The 27,898-nt window shown below is 41.4% G+C and overlaps 1 protein-coding gene and 1 non-coding gene across 2 annotated transcripts in view; one reads left to right on the forward strand and one right to left on the reverse strand.

The window, feature by feature from the left end:
• Window positions 1-26,039, reverse strand: part of RTN3 (reticulon 3) — a 46,691-nt gene extending 20,652 nt beyond the window's left edge. The window contains exon 1 of the mRNA XM_066360089.1: window positions 25,714-26,039. Coding sequence (XP_066216186.1) covers window positions 25,714-25,852 — 139 coding nt within the window. The 5' untranslated portion in view covers window positions 25,853-26,039. The remainder of the gene's footprint in view (window positions 1-25,713) is intronic.
• TRNAT-GGU (transfer RNA threonine (anticodon GGU)) lies at window positions 2,865-2,935 on the forward strand. The gene has a single exon. It is a non-coding gene; the product is annotated as a tRNA-Thr (tRNA).
• Window positions 26,040-27,898: the final 1,859 nt, after the last annotated feature.

Genomic DNA, 27,898 nt, shown 5'->3' on the forward strand with positions numbered 1-27,898 from the left:
TGACAGCTGTGTGTTCTAGGACTTGACACAATCTCTGTGGCTGAGAAGATTCTGGAGCAAATGTGAAAGTCTGTTTGACTATTTCTTCAGAATGACATTCTACTTTATTTTGGGCAGGAGTGGATTTCTCAACCTGCCTTTCACTTAATTCTTTAAGAGCTCTGATTGTGAGCTGTTCCTGTTCTAAGTCAAGAGATGCCGCTGAAGTACCTTGGGTGGGGAAAACACCCAGCAGCTCACTTCTAGTTTCTTTGCTTTGTTCAGAGTATCTGCTTTTTTTGTCTTTCATTTCAGAAACATGTGACTCACTTTCATGCAAGATTTCTACAGGAAGAGTTGTTTGAAAGTCCACAGTCTTCTCTGATATTGCCTTAAATGCACTTCCTTCCCATCTGTCCACTGTTCCTTTGTCCCTGGTTGCTATAAAGGCTGCGATCAGGTCCTCTGGGGAAGAATCATCTGTATCTTTCATACTGTCTTCATGTAATGACTCTAAGTAGGCAGAGGCTGTCTCATTTAGTGAGAATCCTGTCTCATTAAAAACATTGGAGGATGCCGCTGAAGGAAGTTTTGGGTCCTCAGTTTTAACAGTCTTTTCAGGAATAAATTCACTCATACTATCTGTCTGCTTCACATCTCCTGACATGACATTCATATCAGGTACTTGGGAACATGCTGCCAGACCAGCTGGACTCCTTTTAAGAGTATCATGCTGAACTTGTGGCTCAGAGTCACAGACTGACTCTTCAAAGTTTTCAGATGTTTTGGTTTCCCTGTTATAATTGAGAGTCTCTTTGACTTCTCTTTCATCTGCTTTTACAATAGCACTTGAAATGGAAATAGGTTTTTCAGCCTGACTTTTGTTGCTTTCAAATGAAATACTGGCTGTGATGTCCTCTATTACTGTGTCATCAGACTCACCAGAACTATCCGCCTCTGTCACTTCTCCCAGCACAGAGCTCTGCCAGTTCATTTCACTGTTCAAGTGGCCATCAGGTAAAACCACTTTCGCTGTGGCCGGTCCAGAACCCAGAGAGACACATTTCTCAAACGGAAATCCAGGTGACTCTGGAAGTGTGTCATCTTGTTTCTGCACACTGCCTTGCACACCTTGGATATTGACGTCTGCTGTGGGATTGAGATAGAATGGTACAGGGTTTTCAATGACAGCATGTTCTTGTGGGAGAGATGCTTCTGCCCAGTCACCTGATGATTTAGTGACAGGAGTGCTCCCATTAATAGAACATACAGGAATTTTCTGATGACTGTTAGTTTTAAGATTTATAACTGGAATGTCTGAATTATAGTCACTCATGTCAAGTCCTGTAGTTTTTGTGATGCAGTCAGATTTATCATTCTGCTGCTGTTTCACTTGGGGAACCAAATCCCAAGTCAGGATTTCATTAGTAAAATTATGCATATCACTCACACATCTAGACACTTCTTCCAGTGCTGCAGTAGTGTGAGAAAACTGTCTAGTGAGCAATGCAGAGGTCGGGTAACGCCCTGCCTCTTTATTTCTTAGTGGAAATACTTTGTCATTAGACTCTGAAATGTCTGCAGGTGACTGTCTATCAGTGTGCGTTGCCCAACTACCAAAATCATTTGCACTCTCCTTATATGCATCTTTAAATTCTTTGTCAAATGCTGCCTTGTCAATAATTACTTCAAATGGTGATTCAGGGGAATCCTTTTTAATAATGCCACCTCCTGAAACTCTGGATGGCGACAAGGAGTATGATGAACACATGCCTTCTGTCTTAGACTGCTCGGTGGGTGGTTTCTGGGCTGTTAGCAAAGTGAACTTGTCATCAGCATCCAAGGCAGTTTTGTCGTCTCTGTGTGTATTCTCATTGGGGTTCGTGGACTCGTGAGCTTTATTTATTTGTTCTTCCATTTGACCTGCCTTTGACGGAAAAGCAGGATGACCTGGGAAGCTGGTTGGAATGGAAGGACGGTTACAGCAACCTCCTTCCACAACAGAAACCGGGGAGTTGGGTCCATTTTTACGGGTCCCCTGAGGCTTTTCCATGTTTTTCACATCTGAAAGAGCTAAGCAGTCTTCTCCTTCTTCGGCTAAGATAGGCTGGCTGCTTAACACTTGGCTTTGTTCTCCAGGTAGTATTGGAAGGTCAGTTTTATGTATTTCAGAAGATGAAAAAAAGGAGGAAGTCAAAATTTCTGAAGGTGGCTCACCAGAGCAAAGAGAGCTCAATCCCTCTATGGTTAGAATTTGAAAGAAAGAAATTGTTTACCAAATACAATTACACATTAGCTAGTCAGGCCAAGCAGCATGCTTTTTATTTTTTAAAATTACATATATACACGCTGGATGTATATATACACGCACAAATATGTAACAAACAATGCCATAAGTTAACCTATAAGACATGCATAAAATTGCCAAAGGTAAAACAGAAAAGCCACATCATGCTACAAACTGCAAATAACAACAACAACAAAAATGTCATGATAAATACTTTTCAGTCTATGGTTTCCACTGTAAAGGTAAAGCACACAGAAAAGATGAGACTGGAGAATCCGGAGAAGATTTCCCCCTTTGTTTTGGTAGAGCTTTTCACAGAAACAACGCAATCCACACAAAACAAACAACTTGATATTATAAAGTACTCATATGAACACACCGTTTCTATAATCCACTGTTACAGCCTGGGAGGATTGGTGCCAGGTACAGATCACCTCATCATTTTAAACTAAAGGTACCGGTCAACAGTGTGGTGATGACCGGAAGTGGGGGAAGATAAATGGTGATGGACCAATACTTGACTGGGGCGGGGGGGGGGGGGGGAGGCTGAACACACAATACAATGTACAGAGACGTGCTGTAGAATCAGGCACCAGAGGCCCTGGTGGCTCAGTGGTAGAGCGTCGGCCTGGTGTGCGGAAGTCCCGGGTTCGATTCCCGGCCAGGGCACACAGGAGAAGCGCCCATCTGCTTTTCCACCCCCTCCCTCCTTCTTCTCTGTCTCTCTCTTCCCCTCCCACAGTCAGGCTCCATTGGAGCAAAAATGGCCTGGGCTCTGAGGATGGCTCTGTGGCCTCTGCCTCAGGCGCTAGAATGGCTCTGGTCGCAATAGAGCAATGCCCCAGCTGGGCAGAGCATCGCCCCCTGGTGGGTGTGCCAGTGGATCCCGGTTGGGAGCATGCGGGAGTCTGTCTGACTGCCTCCCCGTTTCCAACTTCAGAAAAATACACACACACAAAAAAGAACTGGGCACCAGAAACCTGTGTATTTATGTTAGCCAGTGTTACCCTAATAAATTCAATTAAAAAAAAACAACTGAAAGTACTGAAAAAGTTGGCCTGCTCCATACTCTCTTGCATCAACTTTCCAATTTAACCAAAACTGAACTGTGCAAACTGAATTGGGTTAAGAAGAGTTAACTTCAGAAGTCCTTTTAAAACAGAAACTAACCTTCTGAGAAGTATACATTAATTAGGGCTTCTCAGTTATTGATACCAGAGTAGCCACTGGTTTATCACATTGTTTTCCAACTTCCCAATCTAGCAAGTTTTTTACTAGGGAAAAAGATCAAAACAACTGTTTCATGGACAGACGTGTCTTGGCGCTTTCTTGCACACTGTGCATCTTTGGAGTTGGAACCCACGTAGATCTTAAAGCAATCCAGATGAATGAATCAGAGATTCAGGCTGGAGTGGTGAGACCCGAGTAGGCTCAGGACAGCAATGCCTTCAGTGTGGGTGAGTAATTGGGGAGAAGCGAAAGAGCAAAACCTTTAGAATTACCCTTATTCAGTTTATGTTCTTTTTCACGTGAGAAGCTAATAGACAAAAGAAAAATTATGACTTTATTCAAAATGATTTTATAAACATGAAAAAAAAGGAACAAAATATCTTACTGCAACAAATAAAACTCATTAAAATGTTTCTAAATGCCAGATAACATTTTTCTATTTCAACACATCACTGAAATTTGATATAATAGGGATTGGATCTTTAGACTAGTTTAACTGTAATCTGGGTAAAAAGTCTCTATAAACTGAGGGGAAACGTTTGGTGGTACAGACTGCACCAGTGAACAGAAAATGTTTGCAGTATCCGTAATTCATATTTAGTGCTAATGTAGTAAACATGGCCACATCTATCATTATACAGTATGGATATTCTGCAAGACTGGGTTAAGGATATAAATGAAGCTCAGGCCTGACCAGGCGGTGACGCAGTGGATAGAGCGTTGGACTGGGATGCAGAGGACCCAGGTTTGAGACCCTGATGCAGCCAGCTTGAGCAAAAAACTCACCAGCTTGGACCCACGGTCGCTGGCTTGAGCAAGGGGTTACTCGGTCTGCTGAAAGTCCACAGTCAAGGCACATATGAGAAAGCAATCAATGAACAACTAAGGTGTTGCAACGAAAAACTGATGATTGATGCTTCTCATCTCTCTCCATTCCTGTCTGTCTGTCCCTATCTATCCCTCTCTCTGACTCTCTCTCTGTCCCTGTATTATAAATAAATAAATAAAGCTCAGTATTGTAGGTTAAAAGGTTCAAAACCCTGAAACATTGTAGGTTAAAAGGTTCAAAATCCTGAAACATTGTAGGTTAAAAGGTTCCAAACCCTGAAACTTAAAGAACTAAAAGCTACATTTAAACCATAACTACTCCACAATCTGAGCTATGTATTGTTACTGAATTTACTAGTTACTGTTTATACGAGGAAACATTCAATGGACTAAATCTGGATGAAGTGACACTGTTTGGGAGCCCCTCCTTCAAACAGGGATGGAACTCTGAGGTGTGCAAAACTGACGCCCCTCACAGAGAGCGCTCGGCTTCTGTTTTATAGAGGGCGATTTCAGATGACTCAGACCTGTCATCTCACAGGCTGAAGTGGGCAAAATGAATTAGTAATAATTCAACAAATGTCTATTGAATGCCTATCGTGTGCCAGACACTGTTTTAGAAACTAGGTTAAAAGCAGTTGAACAGAACAGAAACGTCCCTGCCTTTGTGGAGCTTCCAATACAGAGCAGGAGACGGACAAGCAAAACCAGTAAGTGAAATGAGAATGACGTGGTGGTGGGCTTGATGATATGAAGAAGAAAGCAACCTACCACAGGTAGCAAAATAAGTACTTGATGCTTTAATTCTAATTATCTTTAGAATTTCAGCAAATGGGCCCCAACTGGTTAGTTCAGTTGGTTAGAGTGCCATCCCAAAATGCCAAGGTTGCGGGTCTGACCTTTGATCTCCATCAGGCCAATGAATGCACAACTAAGTGGAACAACAAAGGAATGTTTCTCTTTCCCTCCCCCTTCTCTCTCTGTCTCTCTAAAATCAATCAATCAATCAAGAAAAAAAGAAGAATTTCAGCAAATGAAAGGAAGTTTTCTTGGCTAGTTAAAACCCTAACTCGGACAGACCTGACATGTGCCAATACAATGGATAAAACTGGGCTGGAAGTAAAGAGTTTATAAAGAAATGAAAACATTAACTAGAACAAAGACCAGAATCTAAGAAGCCCTTTACAAGAACTCAGATAAACAAAGACTCTTCCAATTAGTCAGTATGGCACTTAATAAGTCACTGGTGTTGTCCAAGGCTGTACCTGGTAAAATGGCAGACAACTCCAGGGAGTTTGGAGATGGTTAGGTTTTAAAATACTATACTGTATATTGTAAAACTGCCTGATGAAATAACTCTGGATTACCTTACATTGCAGAAAATGTCCACGACCCTCTCCTCGTTCAAAGGACCCAGCCCTTCACACACGTAATACAACAGACATTCAACAGTAATCAAAACAAATGTCTGCCTGACCAGGCGGTTGTGCAGTGGATACAGCGTTGGACTGGGATGTGGAGGACCCAGATTCGAAACCCCGATGTAACCAGCTTGAGCGCGGACTCATCTGGTTTGAGCAAAGCTCACCAGCTTGGAACCAAGGTCGCTGGCTCAAGCAAGGGGTTACTCAGTCTGCTGTAGCCCCATGGTCAAGGCACATATGAGAAAACAATCAATGAACAACTAAGGTGTAGCAACGAAAAACTAATGATTGATGCTTCTCATCTCTCTCCGTTCCTGTCTGTCTGTCCCTATCTATCCCTCTCTCTGACCCTGTAAAACAAAACAAAACAAATGTCTATCAAAAAATTCCCTCATCGAGCGTTGGCCTAGCGTGCGGAGGACCTGGGTTCGATTCCTGGCCAGGGCACATAGGAGAGGCGTCCATTTGCTTCTCCACCCCTCCGCCGCGCTTTCCTCTCTGTCTCTCTCTTCCCCTCCCGCAGCCAAGGCTCCATTGGAGCAAAGATGGCCCGGGCGTTGGGGATGGCTCTGTGGCCTCTGCCCCAGGCGCTAGAGTGGCTCTGGTCGCAACATGGCGACGCCCAGGATGGGCAGAGCATCGCCCCCTGGTGGGCAGAGCGTCGCCCCCTGGTGGGCGTGCCGGGTGGATCCCGGCCGGGCGCATGCGGGAGTCTGTCTGACTGTCTCTCCGTTTCCAGCTTCAGAAAAATGGAAAAAAAAAAAAAAAAAAAAAAAAAATTCCCTCATCATGAATATTTTCTAATTATCTGCTATAATGTGATTTAATGTGCACATTCATTATCAAGAATTCTAATCACTTAAAAATATGGCATTACTCTCTTAACAAGCAAGGGTTACACATCTACTAGAAGGAAATCAATATATGGCAAGAGGTGAAATGTCATAACCCTACAAGGATCATAGATGTCCGCAAATTTATCCAGAACTGAGCTCCTTGCTTACTTTATCTTCTTAAACTAATTTCTTCTTTGTCTTTTAATTATATTTTCTGAAATAAGACTAGAAAATTAAGTTGGCAGTCATATTCTAAATTTCTGGCTCTGGCCAGTTTGCTCAGTGGTAGAGCATCAGCCTGGTGTGTGGATGTCCTGGTTCGATTCCCAGTCAGGGCCCACAGTAGAAGCGACTATCTGCTCCACCCCTTCCTCTCCTCCACTCTCTCTTCCCTTCCCTGCACTCATGGCTCAATTGGTTCAAGCGCATCAGCCCAGGCACTGAGGATGGCTCCAGGGAGCCTCCGCCTCAGGTGCTAAAAATGGCTCCATTGCAAGCATGGCTCTAGATGGGCAGAGCATCAGCCTCAGACAGGGTTGCTGGGTGGATCCCAGCAGGGTAGATATGGAGACTGTTCCTCCTCCCTCTCATTTGGAAAAGAAAAAACCCCACAAATTTCTGTAACATTTGACTACTCCCAAACCAAAAATTCCAATTAAAAGATGCAAAATCTTTTCATCATACTGACTCATTGTGTGGCCTTCGCAAATTCCTTAATTTCATCTAAAAAATGGGGATAGCCTGACCAGGCGGTGGCGCAGTGGATAGAGCGTCGGACTGGGATGCGGAGAACCCAGGTTCGAGACCCCGAGGTCGCCAGCTTGAGCGCGGGCTCATCTGGTTTGAGCAAAGCTCACTGGCTTAGACCCAAGGTCGCTGGCTTGAGCAAGGGGTTACTCAGTCTCCTGAAGCCCCACGGTCAAGGCACATATGAGAAAGCAATCAATGAACAACTAAGGTGTCACCATGAAAAACTGATTGATGCTTCTCATCTCTCTCCGTTCCTATCTGTCTGTCCCTATCTATCCCTCTCTCTGTCTCTGTAAAAACAAAAATAAAAGGGGGTATACTAAAGTACCTAACTCAAGAACTGCTGTGAAGATGAAATGAATTAATACATGTGAAGTGCTTAAAACAAGTATTTGGACTTATAACAAATTCTCAATAAATGTCCCCAAACACATTAAAAAAAAAAAGAAATCTCAGCTGAAACAGATTCTCCAGACCATCTACTTTTTATTAGGGGAGAGAGAAAAAGATATATTGTCAAATCCTAACCACCTTCACCTGGTATATAATACAGAAAAGTCCTCATTCAGGGTTTTAAACACTTTCCCTCCAACCAGTTACAAATAAAGGGCAGGAATTTAAAGAGCTTTTATCTATTTCAAGATTTTGGGTGACTGTTATCTAAATCAGTTAGTAAAAACTAAATGCTTACGACATTCTAAGAACTGCGGGTTCTAAGTGAATAAAGACATTTAAAGCAGTCCAATATAAAATAAATATATACTGTAAGCCAATGTTGAAAGACAAGTTCCTGAACAAAATGTTTTAGCAAATGATCTTGATCACTATCAAGGTCAAAGTCTGACTCACTGAGCACAATAGCCACCGGCACATCTTTTACAGGCCCTTTCAAACTGCAGCGCACCCACCAGTGAGTGCTGCACGGGCTTTGTCTCCGCCTGACTGACTCAGAATTTCCAGAGCAGGATAAGCTCAGGAATCTGCATGACGAGTTCCCCAGGTAATGCACCTGGCTTGAGAACCACACCTTGACTGCCTGTATTTCATTAGTTCTAGAAGAGCAGAAAGACTGAGCTGTACTTCAGAACTCGCGTCCTGACACTGACACCCTCAGTCCTAACCACAGACAGTCTTTGTCCAGGACACAACCTGCAGAGGGGAAGGGGCAGAGTGAGTGGTCCTTTCTCCCTGCTCTAAACACATCTATTCACTAATTTTAAAGAACAGTAACTTGAAATTTCAATTGGAATAAGGAAAAGCTCATTGGGCTTGAGAATATGGAGTGGGAATGGAGGGAGAAACTGCCCTCTTCTGTGTCCAGAATACTTTATCTTACAGAACAAGGTTGGGAGTTAAAAATGACATGATAAAAAAAAACAACTTCCAAGTGAATGCTCTGTAGACACCAAGTAAACATTTTCAAACTGAAAAAAATGTTTGTTTACACTTCAAAATACCTTCCCTTTACTGTTCCTTATTCTCCAAACTGTCCTTCAGTTCTTCCTAAAAAGAGGGAATAGCTTAGAAATCTGTTATAGTTACCATTTGGTTACTAGTTACCACCCCCCACACCCCCCAAGGCATTCATTACTTTTAATTAGAAGGATACCTGTAACATGGAAAAAGCAGACCTGCGGTGAAGAAAGCCCGCCGGCCTGCCAGTGGCCTCTAGGTTACTTTCCACACACATTCCATGAGTATCCGTACAGGGAGGCTTGAGATATCCAGGTATAGGTTTGCCTACACTTGAGTTTTCCCACGTTCACAAAACAAAAAAGACAAATTTTCGTGCAAAACATTAGCAACTTTCAGCCACAGCACCAAAATAGGAAGTTAGCCAGCAGACACTTTGCAGCCAAGCTAGATCCTAAACGAAAAAGTCTCTTTTGTACAAAGAAAAATGTTTTGCTCTTGTTAAAAAAAAGGCTGTAACTGGCAAATTATTTCCCTCAATCCTTGCCCCAAAGCTCAGTGTTTAACTTCCTACTCCAGAGAGCCACTGTATTACTCAGAGTGCAATTGCGCTTCCAATCTCATTTCCCCCTACTTTTCTTCCGATGCTTTCTAAAGAAAATCTGAGTGTTTTCCAGTCTACACTTTCGTCAAAGGTTTCAAAAGCAGAAACCAAATTTCAGTTTGATTTTGTGTCTGATGGAAGGAATATACTCCCCAAATGATACTGAATTGCCTAATAGCGATAACATGGTTAAAGTAGTAATCTCTGCCTCTTCTGCTTTCATGATTTTAATATTAATCTCAAAACGACATCTCTAAATATCTATAAACCTTAAAATACAACTAATATGCTTCATCATCTTTACAGTGGCTTGGAAATCCTAGGCCTGTCACCTACAGTGTGACCTTGAGCAAGTTAAAACCCCAGCCTTCTCAATAGGTAAAAGAGCTAGTATCTTTCCTCCATAAAATTGGTATGAAGATTAAATGAGATGATTCATATGAAGTACTGAGCACTATATAAGCTCAATAAAAATTAGCCACATACTACATCTACACCTGTTAACATCTTTATCTTACAGTACAGGAAAACATTAAAACTCACTCCCTATTTTGAAATGCTCAGGGATTAGGCTGAAATTTAACTCTTTAATGAGAGAAAAAGGACTCAGTAAGCTTAAGTCCTACTCAGGAGTAAAACCACTTATTCCACTGACATTCTAATCACAGACCTATTCATAAGCTTTCAAAAAGTTTAAACTGCTAGCCTAACTAACTGCATACCTCAAAGGAGTACAATTTAGTAAATATTAATTTCTTTTTGCTATATTTAAATGCCTTTTTTGACTCAGTCCAAATTAATAACAGTTTTTGGTACCTGCATCTTACTGTAACCCAATGATACGTATACAGTTCAGAATAGTCATTCTTAAATATGAAAATGTCCCATTTAATTATTGCTACATATCACTTAATATGGTTTAGATATATAGGAGTGGGCAAAAGTAGGTTTCCAGTTGCATTGTGACATTATTTGAGTTAATAAAGCTATTGTAATAATCACAACCTGCATGTCTTTCTTCCATACAACAACTGTTAACCTACTTTTGCTCACCCCTGTATAAAAGTGAGGCACAATGGCCCAAGGCGTTAGGCTAAAGGATATGGAAGCCAGAGACAGGTTAGTTAGCTGGCACTGGCACTGATGGACTCAAGGTACCTGCTGGTGACAGCAGTCACTCTGAAAGGCCTGTGTTGGGGCAGGACTGGTCTCAGCTATTCCCCCAGGCATTTTAATTCAGCTAACCAAGTACACCAACAACATCCTCTTCCCTTATTTTTATTAAGGCAGACTAGAAGCACCAGTCTTGGCCACCCTAGAACACACCTAATCACATGCCAAGTGTTACCTCAAATAACCAAACAATCTGATCTTCAGACCTGCCAATGAGGTACAGTACCAGCTGGGTTACTTTTCCATTATGTGTGTGTGTGCACCTGTGCGTGTGTATATGTATATGGTGTTTGGTTTGCAAAAGAAAAGTGCCATAATAGAGGCCAGACTGGAATACCTTCAGGGATATGACATTGTTAACTGCCTCTTTATAATACCCTTTTAGTAATAACACTATTTTGAATCTGAATTTGTCAAAAGAACTCTTTATAAGCTAAAAAAATGCCAAATCCATTGTTTTACAAACTCTCATCCTGTGAAACATAAGCCTACTTAAACATTAGTTTTTAATTTAAAAAATTCTTTTTATTTACCTCCATTCTACGTGAATGTATGTTCCTTTTTTCCTAACAGGGATTAAACTATTTTTTAAAGCTATGATAGTTATCCTCTCAGCATTCCGTACACTAGGTATGTTGTGCTTGGGTCGCACTGTTACACTACTGTGGATACCAATGACCTTCCTATATTAAAAAAAAAAAGTTATAACTACGAAGGATACATTTTAAAACATCTGAAATATCTGCAGTAGAAATATATAATTATTTGTTCTATTTATATTTTATTTTTACAGGTTTATTTTCCAGAATGAAATAAGTGTAATACTTATCTGCCCAAATTACTAAATATCTAATGAGGAAAAAGGAAATCTTTAAAGATATCATTATGGTCAAGAGTCACTTTGTAGGTTTGAATGACTAACATTCACAAAATATCTTTTAATGTAAACGTGTTAATTTCAAAGGTCACGCTTTGACCCACAAGATACGTAAATCTACGTGAGGCACATTATAAAGGGTTTGGGGCTCTAATGTTAGCAGCCAGAATTAAAAGCAACAAATTATCACGTAAAAGCAACAAATTATCTATCATTATCATGTTTCCTAAACAGATTAAACATGGATAAAGTTTTACTACACCCATTTTACCCTGTTACTTCTTTAGTTTTATAAGGTCAAAGTCTTCCTAACAAGCCAGCACCCAGACTTGGCACCTAGAGAATTCAGCAGGGACAATAAACTGTTCACACAGAGTTTCTTAGACCTGTCTCCTGAGTTTAATCACCTTTTTAAAAATAAGAGTTTTCCATTGACCTGTATTTGATGTCAAGTACAAAGCACAGACGAAACAGTGCTTTATTATTAGTGCAAATCAATGAAGCACACAGCACTCTCTTCCAGCTTTTTTGGCAGTGCTACTACTTCCACAAACCTATAGCTATCACACTCTCAGACTCCCTTCCTCATTGGTTGGCAGATCTAAAGAAAAAACAAAAAAACAAAGCCTTGGCTTAATCTGTAGGAAAACATGCCTGGCTTGCCAAAAAGTCAGCTGACTTGTTCAATGTTCCTAGGCAATCTGGAACTAGTCTAGCTCTTGTGACAAATCTTAGAGAAGTTCACACTAAAATACTCTATAGCTAAGATAATATACTAGCTCAGTGGAAGCAGGTGTTTATACTGCTGTGTTTTTCTTTCTTCCAAATCTACTACCTCTTCAAAGCAGTTGCATAACTGCAAATCAGTAAGTTAAAATGCCTTCTGGGGTTGCGTTGTTTTCTGAGCCACAATTCTATCTGTTCCAAATTCTGTGGGCGTTTTTAATTATTAAGAGATACTCAAAAAACCACATCTCAAGCTTATACTAGGTCAAAGGGTCCACCTCGCCTAATTCTACGTTATTGTCTTTTGTCTTTACAGGAAATCCTTTGGAAACTGCTAAATAGTATAAAGGACTGGCTTGTAATTAGTTTTTATTTTAAGGGACTTGAGGGCAACAGAAAACTTGTGCCTCATATCCCCAGTTACAGCCTCTTTCTCAACATTTTTCTTTTATTAATGCACACATAAAAAATAACGGACTTGCCTTGTGAGGTCGAAAATAGAGATACAGGCTGAGAGGAAGAGGAAGAAACAAAGGAATCTGAAAGAAAATACACAGCGTGAGAATCTGACAACCTCACACAGGAATTTTAACTTTTATTTCATTTTGGCTAAGCACCATATATTTCATTGGGTTTAAGCAAGACGGGAAAACCCAAGTCTTTATTTCCAATTATTGTTTTCACTCACCTGGCAGCAAAACCTTATTTCATTTTGAGATGTATTTCTAAAAGTTAATCCATTTGGGGGAGGCTCAAATAGTCTCACCTTCAAAGTAAGAAGAAGAGAGGGGCTGCTAGCATTGTTAAACAAGTACAAGCTCAAGAACGATGATGCTCCCGGCCACTCTTCGTGGGAAAGGAAAAATAGGTATCTGATTATTAACTGATATTTGCTTTAACCATTCCAAACTGCATTTTGTGGAGTTAGTCACTAAGATATGAGCACTTAAACCTATATAGCTAGCTGATAAATACTGACAGAGTTGACCTTGAATACTTAATTCACAGAGAATTGTGAGAAATCTTCCTTCATCTTCTAAAATTATACTCTGATGGTGGCAACATATATCAAAAATTTTAAAGGCACATACCTTCCCCACCACCCCCTGCTCATATTCTTTAACTTGGCACTTATATTTCTGGAAATTCAATCTACAGATATAGTTGCATATGTGATGAGGATTATAAAAGCACTGGTTATAAGTACTAGAAATAATTTTTTTTTTTTTGGTAGTTTTCTGAAGCTGGAAACGGGGAGGTAGTCAGACAGACTCCTGCATGCGCCCAACTAGGATCCACCCGGCACGCCCACCAGGGGGCGTCACTTCTGTTGCCACAAGAGCCATTCTAGCACCCGGGCCATCCTTGCTCCAATGAAGCCTTGGCTGCAGGAGGGGAAGAGAGAGGAAGGAGAGGGGAAGGGGTGGAGAAGCAGATGGGCGCCTCTCCTGTGTGCCCTGGCTAAGAATCGAACCCGGGACTTCCGCACGCCAGGCCGATGCTCTACCACTGAGCCAACCGGCCAGGGCCTAGAAATAATTTAAACGACCATCAATAGAAAACTAGTTAAATAGTTTCATTCAAATAATGGAATACTTGCTGCTATGAAAAAAGAATGGGTTCAGGTATAGATGTTGACATAATTGATACATTAAACTAAAAAGCAAAGTGCAGAAGTGCCTATGGTGTGCATCTGTTAACAGCCAGCAAAAGGGACCTTGAGGTCTGGGATGGGAGGGAGATTTGCTTTTTACTACAGATCAAAAATATAAATTACCCTTCCAGTAAAAATAGAAAAAAAATTAATGAACGCAGCATGTTAAAAAAAAAACCCTTAAAAGTGCCCTAAATATACTAACCTTTACTTGTTAACTCCTTTTTCTGTTGCAATTATAAAAATGTTTTTTTGGAGTTTTTTTTTGTATTTTTCTGAAGTTGGAAACCGGGAGGCAGTCAGACAGACTCCCGCATGTGCCCGATCGGGATCCACCTGGCATGCCCACCAGGGGGCGATGCTCTGCCCATCTGGGGCACTGCTCTGTTACATCTAGAGCCATTCTAGCACCTGAGGCAGAGGTCACGGAGCCATCCTCAGCGCCCGGGCCAACTTTGCTCCAATGGAGCCTTGGCTGCAGGAGGGGAAGAGAGAGACAGAGAGGAAGGAGAGGGGGAGGGGTGTTGAAGCAGATGGGCGCTTCTCCTGTGTGTCCTGGCCGGGAATTGAACCCGGGACTCCTGCACGCCAGGCCGTCACTTTACCACTGAGCCAACCGGCCAGGGCCTAAAAATGTTTTTACAAGTGTTATAAATATCAAAGTGAAGGGATTGTGCTCTAACGGACTGGGCCATAGCTATACCTGTAAGTACTAATTTAAGAAAACTATTTAGCCTGACCAGGCGGTGGCGCAGTGGATAGAGCATTGAACTGTGATGCAGAGGACCCAAGTTTGAGACCCCGAGGTCACCAGCTTGAGTGCAGGCTCATCTGGTTTAAGCAAAAGCTCACCAGCTTGGACCCAAGGTCGCTGGCTCGAGCAAGGGGTTACTCGGTCTGCTGAAGGCCCATGGTCAAGGCACATATGAGAAAGCAATCAATGAACAACTAAGGTCTCGCAATGAAAAACTGATGATTGATGCTTCTCATCTCTCTCTGTCCCTGCCTATCCCTCTCTCTCTCTCTCTGTCCCTGTAAAAGAAAAAAAAGAAAAAGAAAAAAAAAATGAAGAAAACTATTTAGTTAACAAATATGGAACATATTACACTAAGGCAGAACTTAGTGGACAATAGGCAGTAGTATTTCAGTAACTCAAGACCAGAATTTAAAAACCACATCCTTTTTAATTATTGTAAAAGATAGTGATCACATTTACTCCTACAAATAAAAGCTCTCCTATTCCTTTTTAAAGCAAGCATTTATATCTATTTCTTTAATGTTTCCAGATAGGTTCATTACTATATGCATTTACCTTCAACATTAAATCTGTCAACTGGTGAGTTTAAATCAGAATAAACCCAAAAAAACAAATGCTAAGCCCAATGCCAGAAACAATCTTATGAACTTGCCTTTTCATCTCCACCTAACACCTCCTAATGGAAAATTTCAACATACAAATTTTTATGCATAGCATCTATTCTGATACAGAACACAGATAACCAGTTCATAGTTTGCAACAATATTAATTAAGCATGAGGTCAACTTTACAAAAATCATGTGGTATTCACATTCCATATTTATGCTACAAGAAACCAAACCCAAGAACAGTGATCTTAATTCTCAAATGCTATTAATGAAACCAAACATTATCCTAAGTAGCCAAGTCCACGCACTGTATTACCACTGGTCATAGAGAGGTGACAAGTAACTGAAGTGGGAAAGCAGCAGAGGCAGTCACTGGGGGAACCACGGAGAGATGGTCAATCTGTTGTCAAGTTGAACAAGACAGAGTGGAAGGCATTCTGGAGAGAAAGAACAACTTGGCCAGTTTCCAAATGGCTTTAAAAGTCATGCAATGAAATTTGGATTATAGTCTATGTGAAATGAGGAATCACTGAAAGTTTTATGGAAGTGACAACATCACAAGTATTTTAAAAAGGGCTCTGGCAGCCCTGGCCGGAAGCTTGGTTGGTGAGAGCGTGGTTCCGAAGTGGAGGACTACAGAAACAGGAAGGACCAAAACTATTCATTTTGGTGATAAATATCCTTCAATACCATAGACTGTATATTTTATTTTGTTATTTTAAAAATTTTACTTTCTTGGCTTTAATGGAAGCAACCTCATTAGTATTTTTTCCCCATTCTCTTTGTTTTTACCTGTTGTTCTTTGTGGCCACTTTAAAACATTTTTTATTTTAAGTTTTATTGAATATTTTAGGATGACACTGCTTAATAAAATTATGTTTTAATAGGCTATAAATTTTAAACAGAGAAGCAAGTTACTTTCAGAAAAAAATTTGTGGAATGACATCTACATTTGGGTCCAAAGCTATTTTGTGTTAGTTTCTATAGATTATTAAAGCATCTCCCAATACATAAGGAAAGGAAAAGTGTTTAAAATTCTATCTAAAATTAACGTAATGAAATGAAAATCATCAGTTCTTTTAGACATGTCTTCTAATATTAATGCAAATAATTTTTTTGATCATTTACCATTTTCCTTTTTGCTTTATAGCTAGGCCACAAAAAAATTGGGCAGTCTTTGTACTCTCTCATAACCACAATTCTCCATGTCAACTCAGAAGCAGCTAAACTTTGCCCATTAGGGCCCCCTTCCCAACAAAGCTCAAGGGACAGGCAGACTGACTTCTCCCAAAACTTGATGCCATTGACTTTTCTTATCTTTTTGTGCTGGCTAGGACCTCCATTGTATTACTAAGTAGAAGTACTAAAAGTGGACCTCCTTGCCTCTCCTAAAGGAATATCTATTTCATGATTAAGGATTTCTTTCTTTTTAAAAAACTTTTATTTAGATTTCCAGAAAAGGCCCAAAGACAAGTACCGTGTTGCTTTATATCCAGCTCTAAGTTCCTCCCAGTGTTAGCCTATTTCATTAGTATGATGGCGCATTTATCACAACTAATGAACTCATATTGATATATTATTAATAACAAAACCCCATACTTCACTTGGGTTTCATTAATTTTTCCCTAATGCCCTTTTTCTGTTCCCAAATCCCATCCAAGATACCAAGTCACATTTTGTCATCTTGTCTCCTTAGCCTCCTTTGGACTATGACAATTTCTTTCTTTCTTTCTTTTTTGACAGAGAGAAGAACAGACAGGGACAGACAGGAAGGGAGAGAGATGAAAAGCATCAATTTGTTCTTAGTTGTTCATTGATTGCTTTCTCATATGCACCTTGACCGGGGGCTCCAGCAGAGTGAGTGACCCCTTGCTCAAGCCAACGACCTTGGGCTTAGCAACCTTTGGGCTCAAGCCAGGGACCATGGGTTCATGTCTATGATGCCACGCTCAAGCCAGCGACCCCATACTCAAGCTGTTGTGGCCCTGCTCAAGCCGGCGACCTTGGGGTTTCAAACCTGGGTCCTCCGCATCCCAGTCTGACACTTTATCTACTGCACCACTGCCTGGTCAGGCTGGACTATGACCATTTCTTAACATGCTTTTGATGACCTTGACAGTTTTAAGAACTACTGGAAAGATATTTTACAGACTGTCCCTCAAGATGGGTTTGTCTGATGCTTTTCTCATAGTTAGCCTGGAGATACAGTTTTTGGGGAAGAATACCACTTAGGTGAAGGGCCATCCCTGTCATATCATATCAAAATTACATGCTGTCAACACGACTCATCTCTGATGTTAACCTCGATCCCCTGGCTGAGGCAGTTAGCTAGGCTTCTCTCTACGGTGGCACTGCTCCCTGCCCTTCCATACTGTAGTCACTGGAAGCAAATCACTAAACACTTCCACAATACATAAACTGGAGGGTTGATTTTTATTTATTTATTTATTTACAGCTGACATGACTACTGTAAAAATAGAGCAATTATAACAACATTTTGGTCTTCTGGAACCAATGAACCTATGTAAAATCTAATATCTAGCTTAAAAAATTCAATTTATTAGCCATTAGAAATAAATTCCAACCTGATTAGAAGTACCTTAGGTTAAGGGCCACCTCACATAAAGCACAGAGTGCACTGGCCAGCACCTAGTAGAAGGCACAGAAAACGGAGGACTGAACATTATAGAGGCTTACTTAATGACTGGTTAAAACCAAACTATCTGGGATTTCTTAACTGTTATTTCAAAGACACTCTCTGAGTGACTGAACATTAGTCCTGTTAATGCAGTAGTTAGTAGCTCCCTCCAGCGTTAAGTCACAACGGTGCTCATAATGAAGACACTCACTGTTCCATTACAACAGGGGTTGGACAACTCTCTTTGTACATTTATGGAATGAGTGTATATGCAATCTAAGAGGAAGGAAAAGCAGAACTCTTGTTGCAAAACAAACGAGAAAGTTTAGAAGAAACAAAATAGAATATGTAAACAGAAAATTGATTACAAATATTTTAATAATCCAACTTTAAAATATATAGAACTACGGTTACTTTTAGGAACGTCTTAATCTTCTCCAAATAATATTCAAAATGTATTAAATCAAAACTCGTATTTTGTTAGGTATAAGATGGTAATAAAACATTTTAACATATCCTAAAATCCTGACACATAAAAAAAAAAATCCTGACACATAAGACTAGTTTACCATTGGGTCTTTACTGGAAGTGAGTCTTTCTAAAAGACTAAAATGTGGCCTTCAAATGGTCTTAAAATGATACTTTTCTGGAGTAATGCAATTAATGGAAAATAAGAGTCCACAAATAAAGATAATAGTGAAAGAAGCCAACCTTAAACATAAGCTGTATTTATTAGACATAGTTTTATGGACTTACATGAAAATTCTCTCATGCCTGACCAAATGGTGGAGCAGTGGATAGAACGTTGGCCTGGGATGCTGAGGACTCAGGTTTAAAACCCTGAGGTCACCGGCTTGAGCGTGGGATCATAAACATGACTCCATGGTTGCTGGCTTGAGCAAGGGATTACTGAGTTGGCTGGAGTCCCCCTTCTCCACCCCCGTCAAGGCACATATGAGAAAGCAATCAATGAATAACTAAGGTGCTGCAACTATGAGTTGATGCTTCTCATCTCTCTCCCTTCCAGTCTGTGTCTGTCCTTCTCTCTCTCTCGCAAAAAAGCAACAACAAAAAGACAAAAAAAACCTCTCCTCAGTACCTAAATGGATATATCAATTTCTATATGGGTTAAGTTTTTGCAAAGCTTATAATATGATTTTCAGCCCTAGCCAGAGAGCTAGGTTGGTTAGAACATTGTCCCAAAGCACAGAGGTTGCTGGTTTGATTCCTGGTCAGGGCACATATAGGAACATATATGTTCCCGTCTCTTTCCTACTCTCTCCCTTCCTCTCTAAAGTCAATAAAATGAATATTTAAAAAAAGGTAATGTGGTCCTGGCCGGTTGGCTCAGTGGTAGAGTATTGGCCCGGCATGCGAAGTCCTGGGTTTGATTCCCGGTCAGGGAACACAGGAGAAGCACCCATCTGCTTCTTCACCCCTCTCTCTCTTGCTTCTCTCTTTCTTCCCCTCCTGCAGCCACGGCTCAACTGGAGCAAGTTGGCCTCGGGGACTGAGGATGGCTCTATGGCCCGCTCCATGGCCCCCACCTCAGGTGGTGCTAGGAAGAGCTCGGTTGCTGAGCAATGGAGCAACACCCCAGATGGGCAAAGCATTGCCTCCTACTGGGCATTCCGGGTGGATCCTGGTTGGGGCACATGTGGGAGTCTGTCTCTCTGCCTCCCCTGCTCTCACTGAATAAAAAAATAAATAAATAAATAAATAGGTAATGTTTCTGCTCTCATTCAAAAATATCCAAGGAGAAAAAACAAATGCCTGACCAGCGGTCGTACAGTAGACAGAGCATTGATCTGGGATGCTGAGGTCCCAGGTGCAAAAGCCTAAGGTCACTGGCTTGAGCACAGGCTCACCAACTTGAGCGCAGGGTTGCAGGCTTGATCCCATGGTCACTGGCTTGAACAAGGGATCTCTGGCTCAGCTGGAGCCCCCTCCAACCCTCCACTGCCCCCCACCCCCGGTCAAGACACATATTAAAAAACAATCAATAAGCAACTATGAGTTCTCATCTCTCTCCCCTCCCCCCTTTGTGCATGCACACAAGCTAAAATAAACAAACAAACAAACAAATTCAGTTTAGACATAGTAAGCTTGAGATGCCTATTAACATGGAGGCTGAAGATCAAGATTTGAAAGTCATCAACGGTCCTTCAAAACACAAGATGGATGTTGTGAATGAGACCAATGAAAAAAAGATAAGTGAAAAGTTCTGAAAAGTGAGTCCTGGAGTACTCTAAATGTTAGATGTTGGGAAGATAAAAAATTAGTAATATAAAATCCCAATAGTAAGGAAATCCATAGACTCAGAAAGTAGAGTAGTCTTTGCCAAGGGATGGGGAGGAACAAATGGAGAGTGGCTGCTAACAGGCATGGGGCTTCTTCTGGGGGGAATATAATTTTCTGAAATTAGATAGTGATGCTGGTTGTACAACCTTGTGTCAATACTTTCAAATAGTGCTTTTTATGTTATTTGAATTATGTTTTAATTAAAAAAAAAAAGAACGAAAGCAAAGGAGACAGAGGAGAAGCAGCTAGTTAGAGACTGTGTGGTGTAATGGAAGACAAAAAAGGTATTTCACAGAGAAGGGAGTGATCGATTTTACCAAAATTGCTGAAAGAGCATTTGAGATGAGGACTGAGAGGTAACCACGGGCTGAACAATGTGGAAAATAATTGGGGAACCTGACAAGAGAAGGTTCTGTAGAACAGTGGAGCAAAAAGGCACCTGGCTTAGAAACCATGGGACCAGAAATGAACTCAAAGTTAACACTGATAACTTAAGTCAAGAGGGTGAATGAACCATTTTTATCACGTTTCAAATTTTAGAGAGAGGCAGTGTATGTATTTGAAAGAGAATGGAGTTGGTGTCATGAATGGGACCTCCATTCACAAACCTTTGGGCATACCACTTAATCTCTGAGTCTGATTTCTCATCTGTAAAATGAGGTTTGTATCACTACCTGACTACCGCACAAATAAGCATAACACAAGTCTTCTCACTATTGAATATGGCCGTTAGAGGGATGACCTGTGCTTTATTTACTTTCTGATCTCCCACAGCACCTAACGAAGAGCTTTCATGTATGCTTGAGTATTTGTTGAATTAAATGAATGCACAGGCACAACTTAAACCTTAAAGCAATACACAAATGCAAGACACAATAATTAAATATTTCTACTTCCTATGTAAAATGAAGACAGTGCTCACTGTTGAAAAGCTTCCAAGTAACAGGACAAAAAGAGCTCTGTATTAGTTTACACTTCAATATATCCTCAAGGGCAAGCTGCCAATGAGAAACTGTCAAAAAGTTCACATGTCCCGGCTTGGTTAGGTTATGAGGAGGTGCTTAGAGGGAGAAAAAAAAAAAAAGTAATTTTCACAGAGAGAAAACAGATTAAGACTAGTTCTTTGAAATTTAAAAAGACCACAAAGGCAGGCTACCTGCTGACAATTCCCCCCTCCCAATAATGTAAAATACAAATCCTATACAGTATTTAAGGGTTTCTCTCTGAAATTGCAGTATCACAAAGTAAGTTTTATGTAAGTAACAGATACATTGTAAGAGACTTCAATGATGCAATCACAAGCAATACTGATTATGGGTAAACTTATTTAGCATACACACTTTTTCTAAAACCCACCCAAAGATCCAGAAATAATTCTAGAATTAATAGTTATTATAAACAAATGGAAGAAAGGGTAAGTCAGTTTCCTGGGCAACTCTTGAGTGAGTTAATTATATGAATATAGTATCAACTTGGTAATTTTTATGTAAAAAGTTTAACTATGAAATTTACATATTTATCACAACTCTGTACAGTTTAGGCAATCATAAATTCGTCACTAACAATAAACTATATGCTAAATCTGAACACAAACTATAACCTAAGAACACACAACAAATATGCCTACTTATGGCTAAAGAGAAGTGCCTTTCTACAGGGCAAACAACTTTTGGCTCGAACAACACTGGAACCCTTAACTTTCCCTTTTCCCTTCAATGACATCTTTCTAGTTCCTTCGCTACCAAACTTCATGTATAAATTATTGAAACACACAGGATTAAACAAGTGGCTCCTATATCAGGAAGAATATATAATTTCCTCACCACAGAATACAATAAAAGCAATTCTATTGGTTTTGTTTCCAGACCATCTTGAAAATAATAGAAAATAAAAATACTGAATCTCTTACCAGCAACTTAATAAACAATCCCCTAGAGATTTCAACTTCGGGTTAAGGTATCTGTGAAACATTTATAGACTGGTTTGTTTGGTCAAAGTGGTTAAATTACTTACGAATTTGACCCTAAAAGAAAACAGCACTATTAGAAAACCTTTTATTCCTGGGAATAAAAGCCATCCAAATCAACAGGCATTTGTAAACTATACTGACATGACCAGTCTTGCTGTCTCCTGTACTCCTGCTTCCACTGATAGGAGTTTCACCATGTATCGTAACTACACTTATTACGGTCAGAATGCAGCAGATAGTTTTTAAGCATACAGATGTCATGAAAAGCCATCTACAAAACATCTTGGCTTTCCCTGCCCCCAACCCCGGTTCCTTAACAGCCCAGTCGAGTGAAAGGGGTAGCAGCTTTAAGACAATGTGAGGGCTCAATAGCTGAAACAACTGACTCACTTTTTTAAAGAAAAAGGTAGTAAGATCTTCCTTTACTATGAGTTAAATTATGATTTCCCACCTGTAATTCAATTACTATTTTGTATCTACATGCACAAGTTTCTAATCTGCAAATACAAGCATCAAATGTTAGGTATTATAACTTAATACAATTAGGATTTAAGGTTGCAAGGCAAACTGGTCTAAGTCACATTGCTGAGGCTCAGTCAGGGTTTGCACTAGGTCAGACAATTAGTAAGAGTCAGAGCTAGAATCCAGATGTTTCAATGTTTCTGGGGCTCCAGTCTGTGTTTATCACTGTATTGCACAGTGATCTGACACGACTGTAATACAGATAATGTCAGTATTGGACAGGTAGTCAGATTTCTTTTTATTTAAGAGTTAAGACTGAAAATACAAATCACCACATTTGATTGACTTGTTAGAACAAAGTGTGAAAATTGTGCCATAAAAAGTACACAGAACAACTAAGTTTCATGAGAAAAGAAGTATTTAGAGCATAAACATTTTTTCTTTAAGTTTCACTTAAAAAAAGATTTTATTTTATTGGTTTGAGAGTGAGAGAGACAGAGAGAGGAAGACAGAAAGGGGGAGGGAAAGCATCAACTTGTACTAGTTGTAAAGTATAAACTTTAAAAAATAAAAATTTCCAGGCTGTTTTTGCTTTGAGCTAATTTCCAAAAAGATACAAGAAATGCAGCTTTATTCTGGCATCATGATTTTCGTAGCAATAATGAAGAAGTCTCTAGCAAGTTATAGAGAGAAAGGTATAAAACATTTTTAAAGTTCAGACAATAGTCCTGGCTGGGTAGCTCAGTTGGAGCATCATCCTGACACAGCAAGGCTGCAGGTTCGATTCCCAGTCAGGGCACATAACAAGAATCAACCAATGAATGCGTAAACAAAGTGGAACTGATGTTTCTCTCTCTCTCTCAAATCAATAATTTAAAAAAAATAAAGTTCAGACAATAGACATGTATCTATACTTGAGGGTCGAATAATGGAAGCTCTCCCCCTGAAAAGAGCACTAAATCTTTAGGTCTCCTTTACTTCAACCTCAAATTTCTGCTTTGAAATCTTCAGTTTCCTTCAAAGGCAGAAATCTGGGAAGCCGATCCTGGCCCCCGACCTCCTTCTCCAAGCATACTACATAGACAGCTGCACTAACACCTGAGGGATTGCACCCAATGTTGACATCAGTCATCCTCTACCTTTAGGTCGAGACTAGTATTTCCAAAAACTGTGATTCCACAGGTCAGACTATATAAAATCGCTTTCTACAGAACACCAAGTGACCCCTTGCTCTTCTTTCACTTTTTGAAAGTCTCCAAAATGAAAAGGAGGTTGGTGAAATAATGTGAAGCTGAAGATTGACATCAACTCACGTAGATTTTTTAACAATCAAGGAAGATTTTTCTTAGTATCCATTTTAAATGAGTTAAATTTTGGAATAACAAAGTCCATCTTATTTTCATGGTGCAAAGGTGTCTCAGGCATTTCCTTTGCGAGATGCAGAATGCACTCTGTAAGGGGGAAAAGCTTCTGCAATGAAATGATGACTATACACACAGTATTTTAAACTAAACTCTTCAAGTAATGACCCAACAAATGAGCATCTTACATTGGGCCCACCAAAATTGTATTAATGATTTTTAGACAATATTAATACATATTTTCAATGGATAAGAGTTTGAGATAGGAAATCTATCTAGTTTACTTTCCAGTTGAATAAACTATTTTAGATCAAGAAAAATCAAAAGATATGCACCAAAGGGCCAACAACTGAAGCAGTGAGCAATGACAAGTGATTAAGGCCACAACACCTAATTACTAAGCTATAGGGAAGCTGCTGTTCCCTGGACCTCTGCCCAGAACACAAAATTTTGGAGGAGAAACATGGGTGGTTTAAAGAGAACAAGAGTTCTGAATTTGCTGCCTCATTCCTTTATCTGGGCAGCTAATCTTGATCTTGCAGAAGCTTCCTCTGCTGCTGTTTCTACTGAAATGGACATAACCACACTGGAAAATCCTACAGGGTACCAAAGCTCTTATATGGTAAATCCCCCTCAAAAACCATGTAGAGAACATATTTAAAGCTAAGATCAGAAATTTTAACTTCGTTATAATCACCCCAAGATTCTAGCAACGGAGACAACAAAGCATTTTAAAGTCTCTCAAAATCCTGTGAGGTAAGGAAATAGAGAACGACATTCTCTGTACCCTCCCAAGCTTCTGGCCCTTTCTTTAACCAAAATCTTTTCTTTTTTTTCCTTCGAAGACTCAGTTCCTTTAAAAACCACCACCTGCTCAGGGTGCATTTTTTTCTCTTCCAGAAGGCATCTGCACTGCAGATCCCTGCGCGAGGGGAGCTTGCCAGCCAGCTCCCACCGACAGGCAGACGATACACAATGGAAACTAACAGCGGCCTGCAGTTTCCTTCCTCATCTTTCACAGAGATGATGAAGAAGGGGGTCCCACCAGCCCCTGCTTTGTCTGAGGGTCTCCCCTTCCCCCTTTGCTGCGGTCAACAACCCCTTCTGTTACACCGCGATCAAGAGCAGCTCACAGAAAGCCTGAAATCAAAATATGTTTACGGCTGGGCTTGACTCGACTCCATTTATTACGTTCTAGAATATAAGCGACTGACTGCATGTCCCCACCCCCACGCCGCGCCAGGGAAAAGCAGGCCGTGTTGCAGATGCAGCCACGGATCCATCTTGGACCATCAGCCGCTCCCTCCCCCCCAAATCTTCCCTGAGCTCTTCTCATCACGCCTCCTTCCACCTCGGAGCCTCAGAAAAATCGGGCACTCAGGGAGTCTAGCCACAGAAAATTAAAGGCAGGTAAAGCCGGCTCCAATGTTGCCACTAAACTTTCTCATTCTCCCCACAGGCAACCAAAAAAAAAAATTTTTTTTTTGGACGGCTACCATGAACGTCTGATTATGTCAACACCTGTCTGCAAACCTGCAATGCAATCCTTTCACCACCATCCCCTTAAAACCTTAACTAATCGTTTCTCCTACGACCAACCTGCCTCAATCCTCTCCACCTCTCTAATCCTCCCCTAAGTCGCCCCGGCTCAGGGGACGGCTCCCCCGAGCTGCTGTCCCTGCCCCCGACCTGTTTTCCTCGCACCCCGCTATTCCCTCGCCGTCTGCACGACCTGACGCTCCCCTCCCCCTCAGCCCGTTTCCCGGTAGGGAGGGTGGTCCGCCCTCCCCCGGACCCCCAGCACCCCCGAGGGCGGGGTACCCCGGCGCGCCTCACCAGCACAGGAGGAGCTGCAGCTCTTCGCCCCGAGGGCGGAGCAGGCTCCCAGGCTCCCGCCGCCGCTGGGCGCGGACGGCTCGGCCCCGGAGGACGACGAGACCGACGGGGACTGAGTGGCCGCCGATAGCTCCGCCATGGTAGCGCAAGAGCGAGAGAAGGGTGCAGAGAGATGTGGGGAGGGAGAAAGGGAGGGGAAAGAAAATCCTAGGACAGGGCGCTCTTGGAAATCCCTTCACTCCTCCAGCTCCGAGGACAGAGTCCGACAGACCCACTGACTCAGACGAGCACAGCGAGAGGGCGGGAGCGCGAGTGCGCACGCGCACAAAGGGCCCTCGGGCGGGAGGTGGGGGCGGGCGGCGGCTGCGTCGAGGCGCCCAGCGACGCAGGACGCAGGCGCAAGAATTGTCCCTCCGCGTTCCTGTGGCGAAGGAGGGGCAAAACTGGCTTCACGCCGCGCCCCTCGGGCACCCAAGCGCAAGGGGCGTGGCCAAGCTCCGCCCACCACTGCGGTCGAAGCGGGCGCTGCGAGTTAGTGTTCCTTCGTAGCTCTGTGAATATTTTGGGGTCGGCAGATTACGTGTTTTAACGATAGACGTTCTTTTTGCTTTCATTAGGAGGAGAATATCTTTTCTGTCAATTCCACAGTCGTTGTCTTTTGGTCGATGTGTTCCCACCTGTGACTCCAATGAAAAGTGAAAGCCACAGGGTGGCGTAGGTCTACTCTGCGAGGTGCTTTGTGAATTTCTCTGGATATGTCATTGTATCACCATGAGGCAGAGATGGTACGGTCTCCCATTTGGTAGGTGGAGACAGATGCTGTACAGAATGAAACACTATTACTCATTCCAATCACATTACAACGCAGCCGCAGAACCTGCTTCAAATTCTTATCTCATCCTGTTCCCCCGAGACGGGTCTGGTCCACCTTGGATCTTAAGGCCGTCCTTTCCTGCGAAGAGGCTATCAGGTAGAGAAGGCAAATTTTGAAGGATAAAAACCGAGCTACTGAGAAAAGAAGAGCCAGGAGATAATCCTGGCTGTGGTTAGAGGAGATGGTAACATGAAGTACTAAAAATTGAGAATATGACACGAAATATACATGATTAAATTTTATTTATATCCTGAAAGGGATCCTTAGCAGTAGATGCATTTGAACCCAGATATCTAGCTTATACTAGATTTTGTTTACTTATTTTTTTTTGGCTTCTCTCTCTTTAGTTTGCAAACTTCAAAGCCTTCTCCCTATATTTGGTCAAAATATTTGAATTGTGTATAATTCTTTTACAAAGGGGCACACAGACTGGAAATAATAAAAATCACGGCTGTAGGCTTTGTTATTGCTAAAAACAGCAATTGATGACCCGAAGGACAACTGCAGGCTCTGCAGAGCCTGTAAAGATGCTGCCTCATGACGGGTGAGCCACTCGGCCAGGAGGCCACTGAAAGGAAAAGCACTCTGACCGGGAGAAATCTTCTAGAACAGACAGTGAACTACATCTGCCCTTGACAGTTTTTAAGGTCAGGTAAAGCCCAGACAGGGGAAAAAAACTCCTGGCTGTTACAACACTCTGAAAAAAGGCACAGAAGGATATTTCCCAAAATAACTGTGGCAAATATCTTACTTGGGCACTTAACAGCATCAGTTGATAGTGCAGCAATCTGTCCTTCATGTGACAAGGAGAAATACAAGCCAATTGGATGACTAAGCCCATTCTGAGAAATGAAGAAATTTTTAAAAATTTATGTTAGTAGGTGCTGGATAAGGATATGAATGATGCTGGTCTTGTATCCTGACAGCAATTGCTAGAATCTGGAGCCCCTGGCTGGAAAGGAAACCCATTTCCATGGTAACTAGAAGCAGAGAAAAGGAGATAAAATCAAGGCACTGATGTGGTCTTGGTGGTCTCTTTAGACCCTTCAGATTTTTTATATGAGACCTTTGTCATAGGTCCAATTCTTGAAGCTGCCTTTCCTTCCTGCTCTCTCTTGCTTTACCAGTAAACTTCCTAGTAAGCAAGACCGACTCTTGCTTGAGTTATTTGTATATATGACTTGTTCCACAAATGTTTACTGATCACCTGCTGTCTGTGTGACACTATCCTGGGAAATCTGGAGGGGTCCAAAAAAATGTTCATCTTATCTTCAATGAGCTTACAAGCTAGTTGAGGCTTAGGACATGCTC

This window comes from Saccopteryx leptura, chromosome 1, assembly GCF_036850995.1.
Source record: "Saccopteryx leptura isolate mSacLep1 chromosome 1, mSacLep1_pri_phased_curated, whole genome shotgun sequence".
NCBI classification, from domain to species: domain Eukaryota; kingdom Metazoa; phylum Chordata; class Mammalia; order Chiroptera; family Emballonuridae; genus Saccopteryx; species Saccopteryx leptura.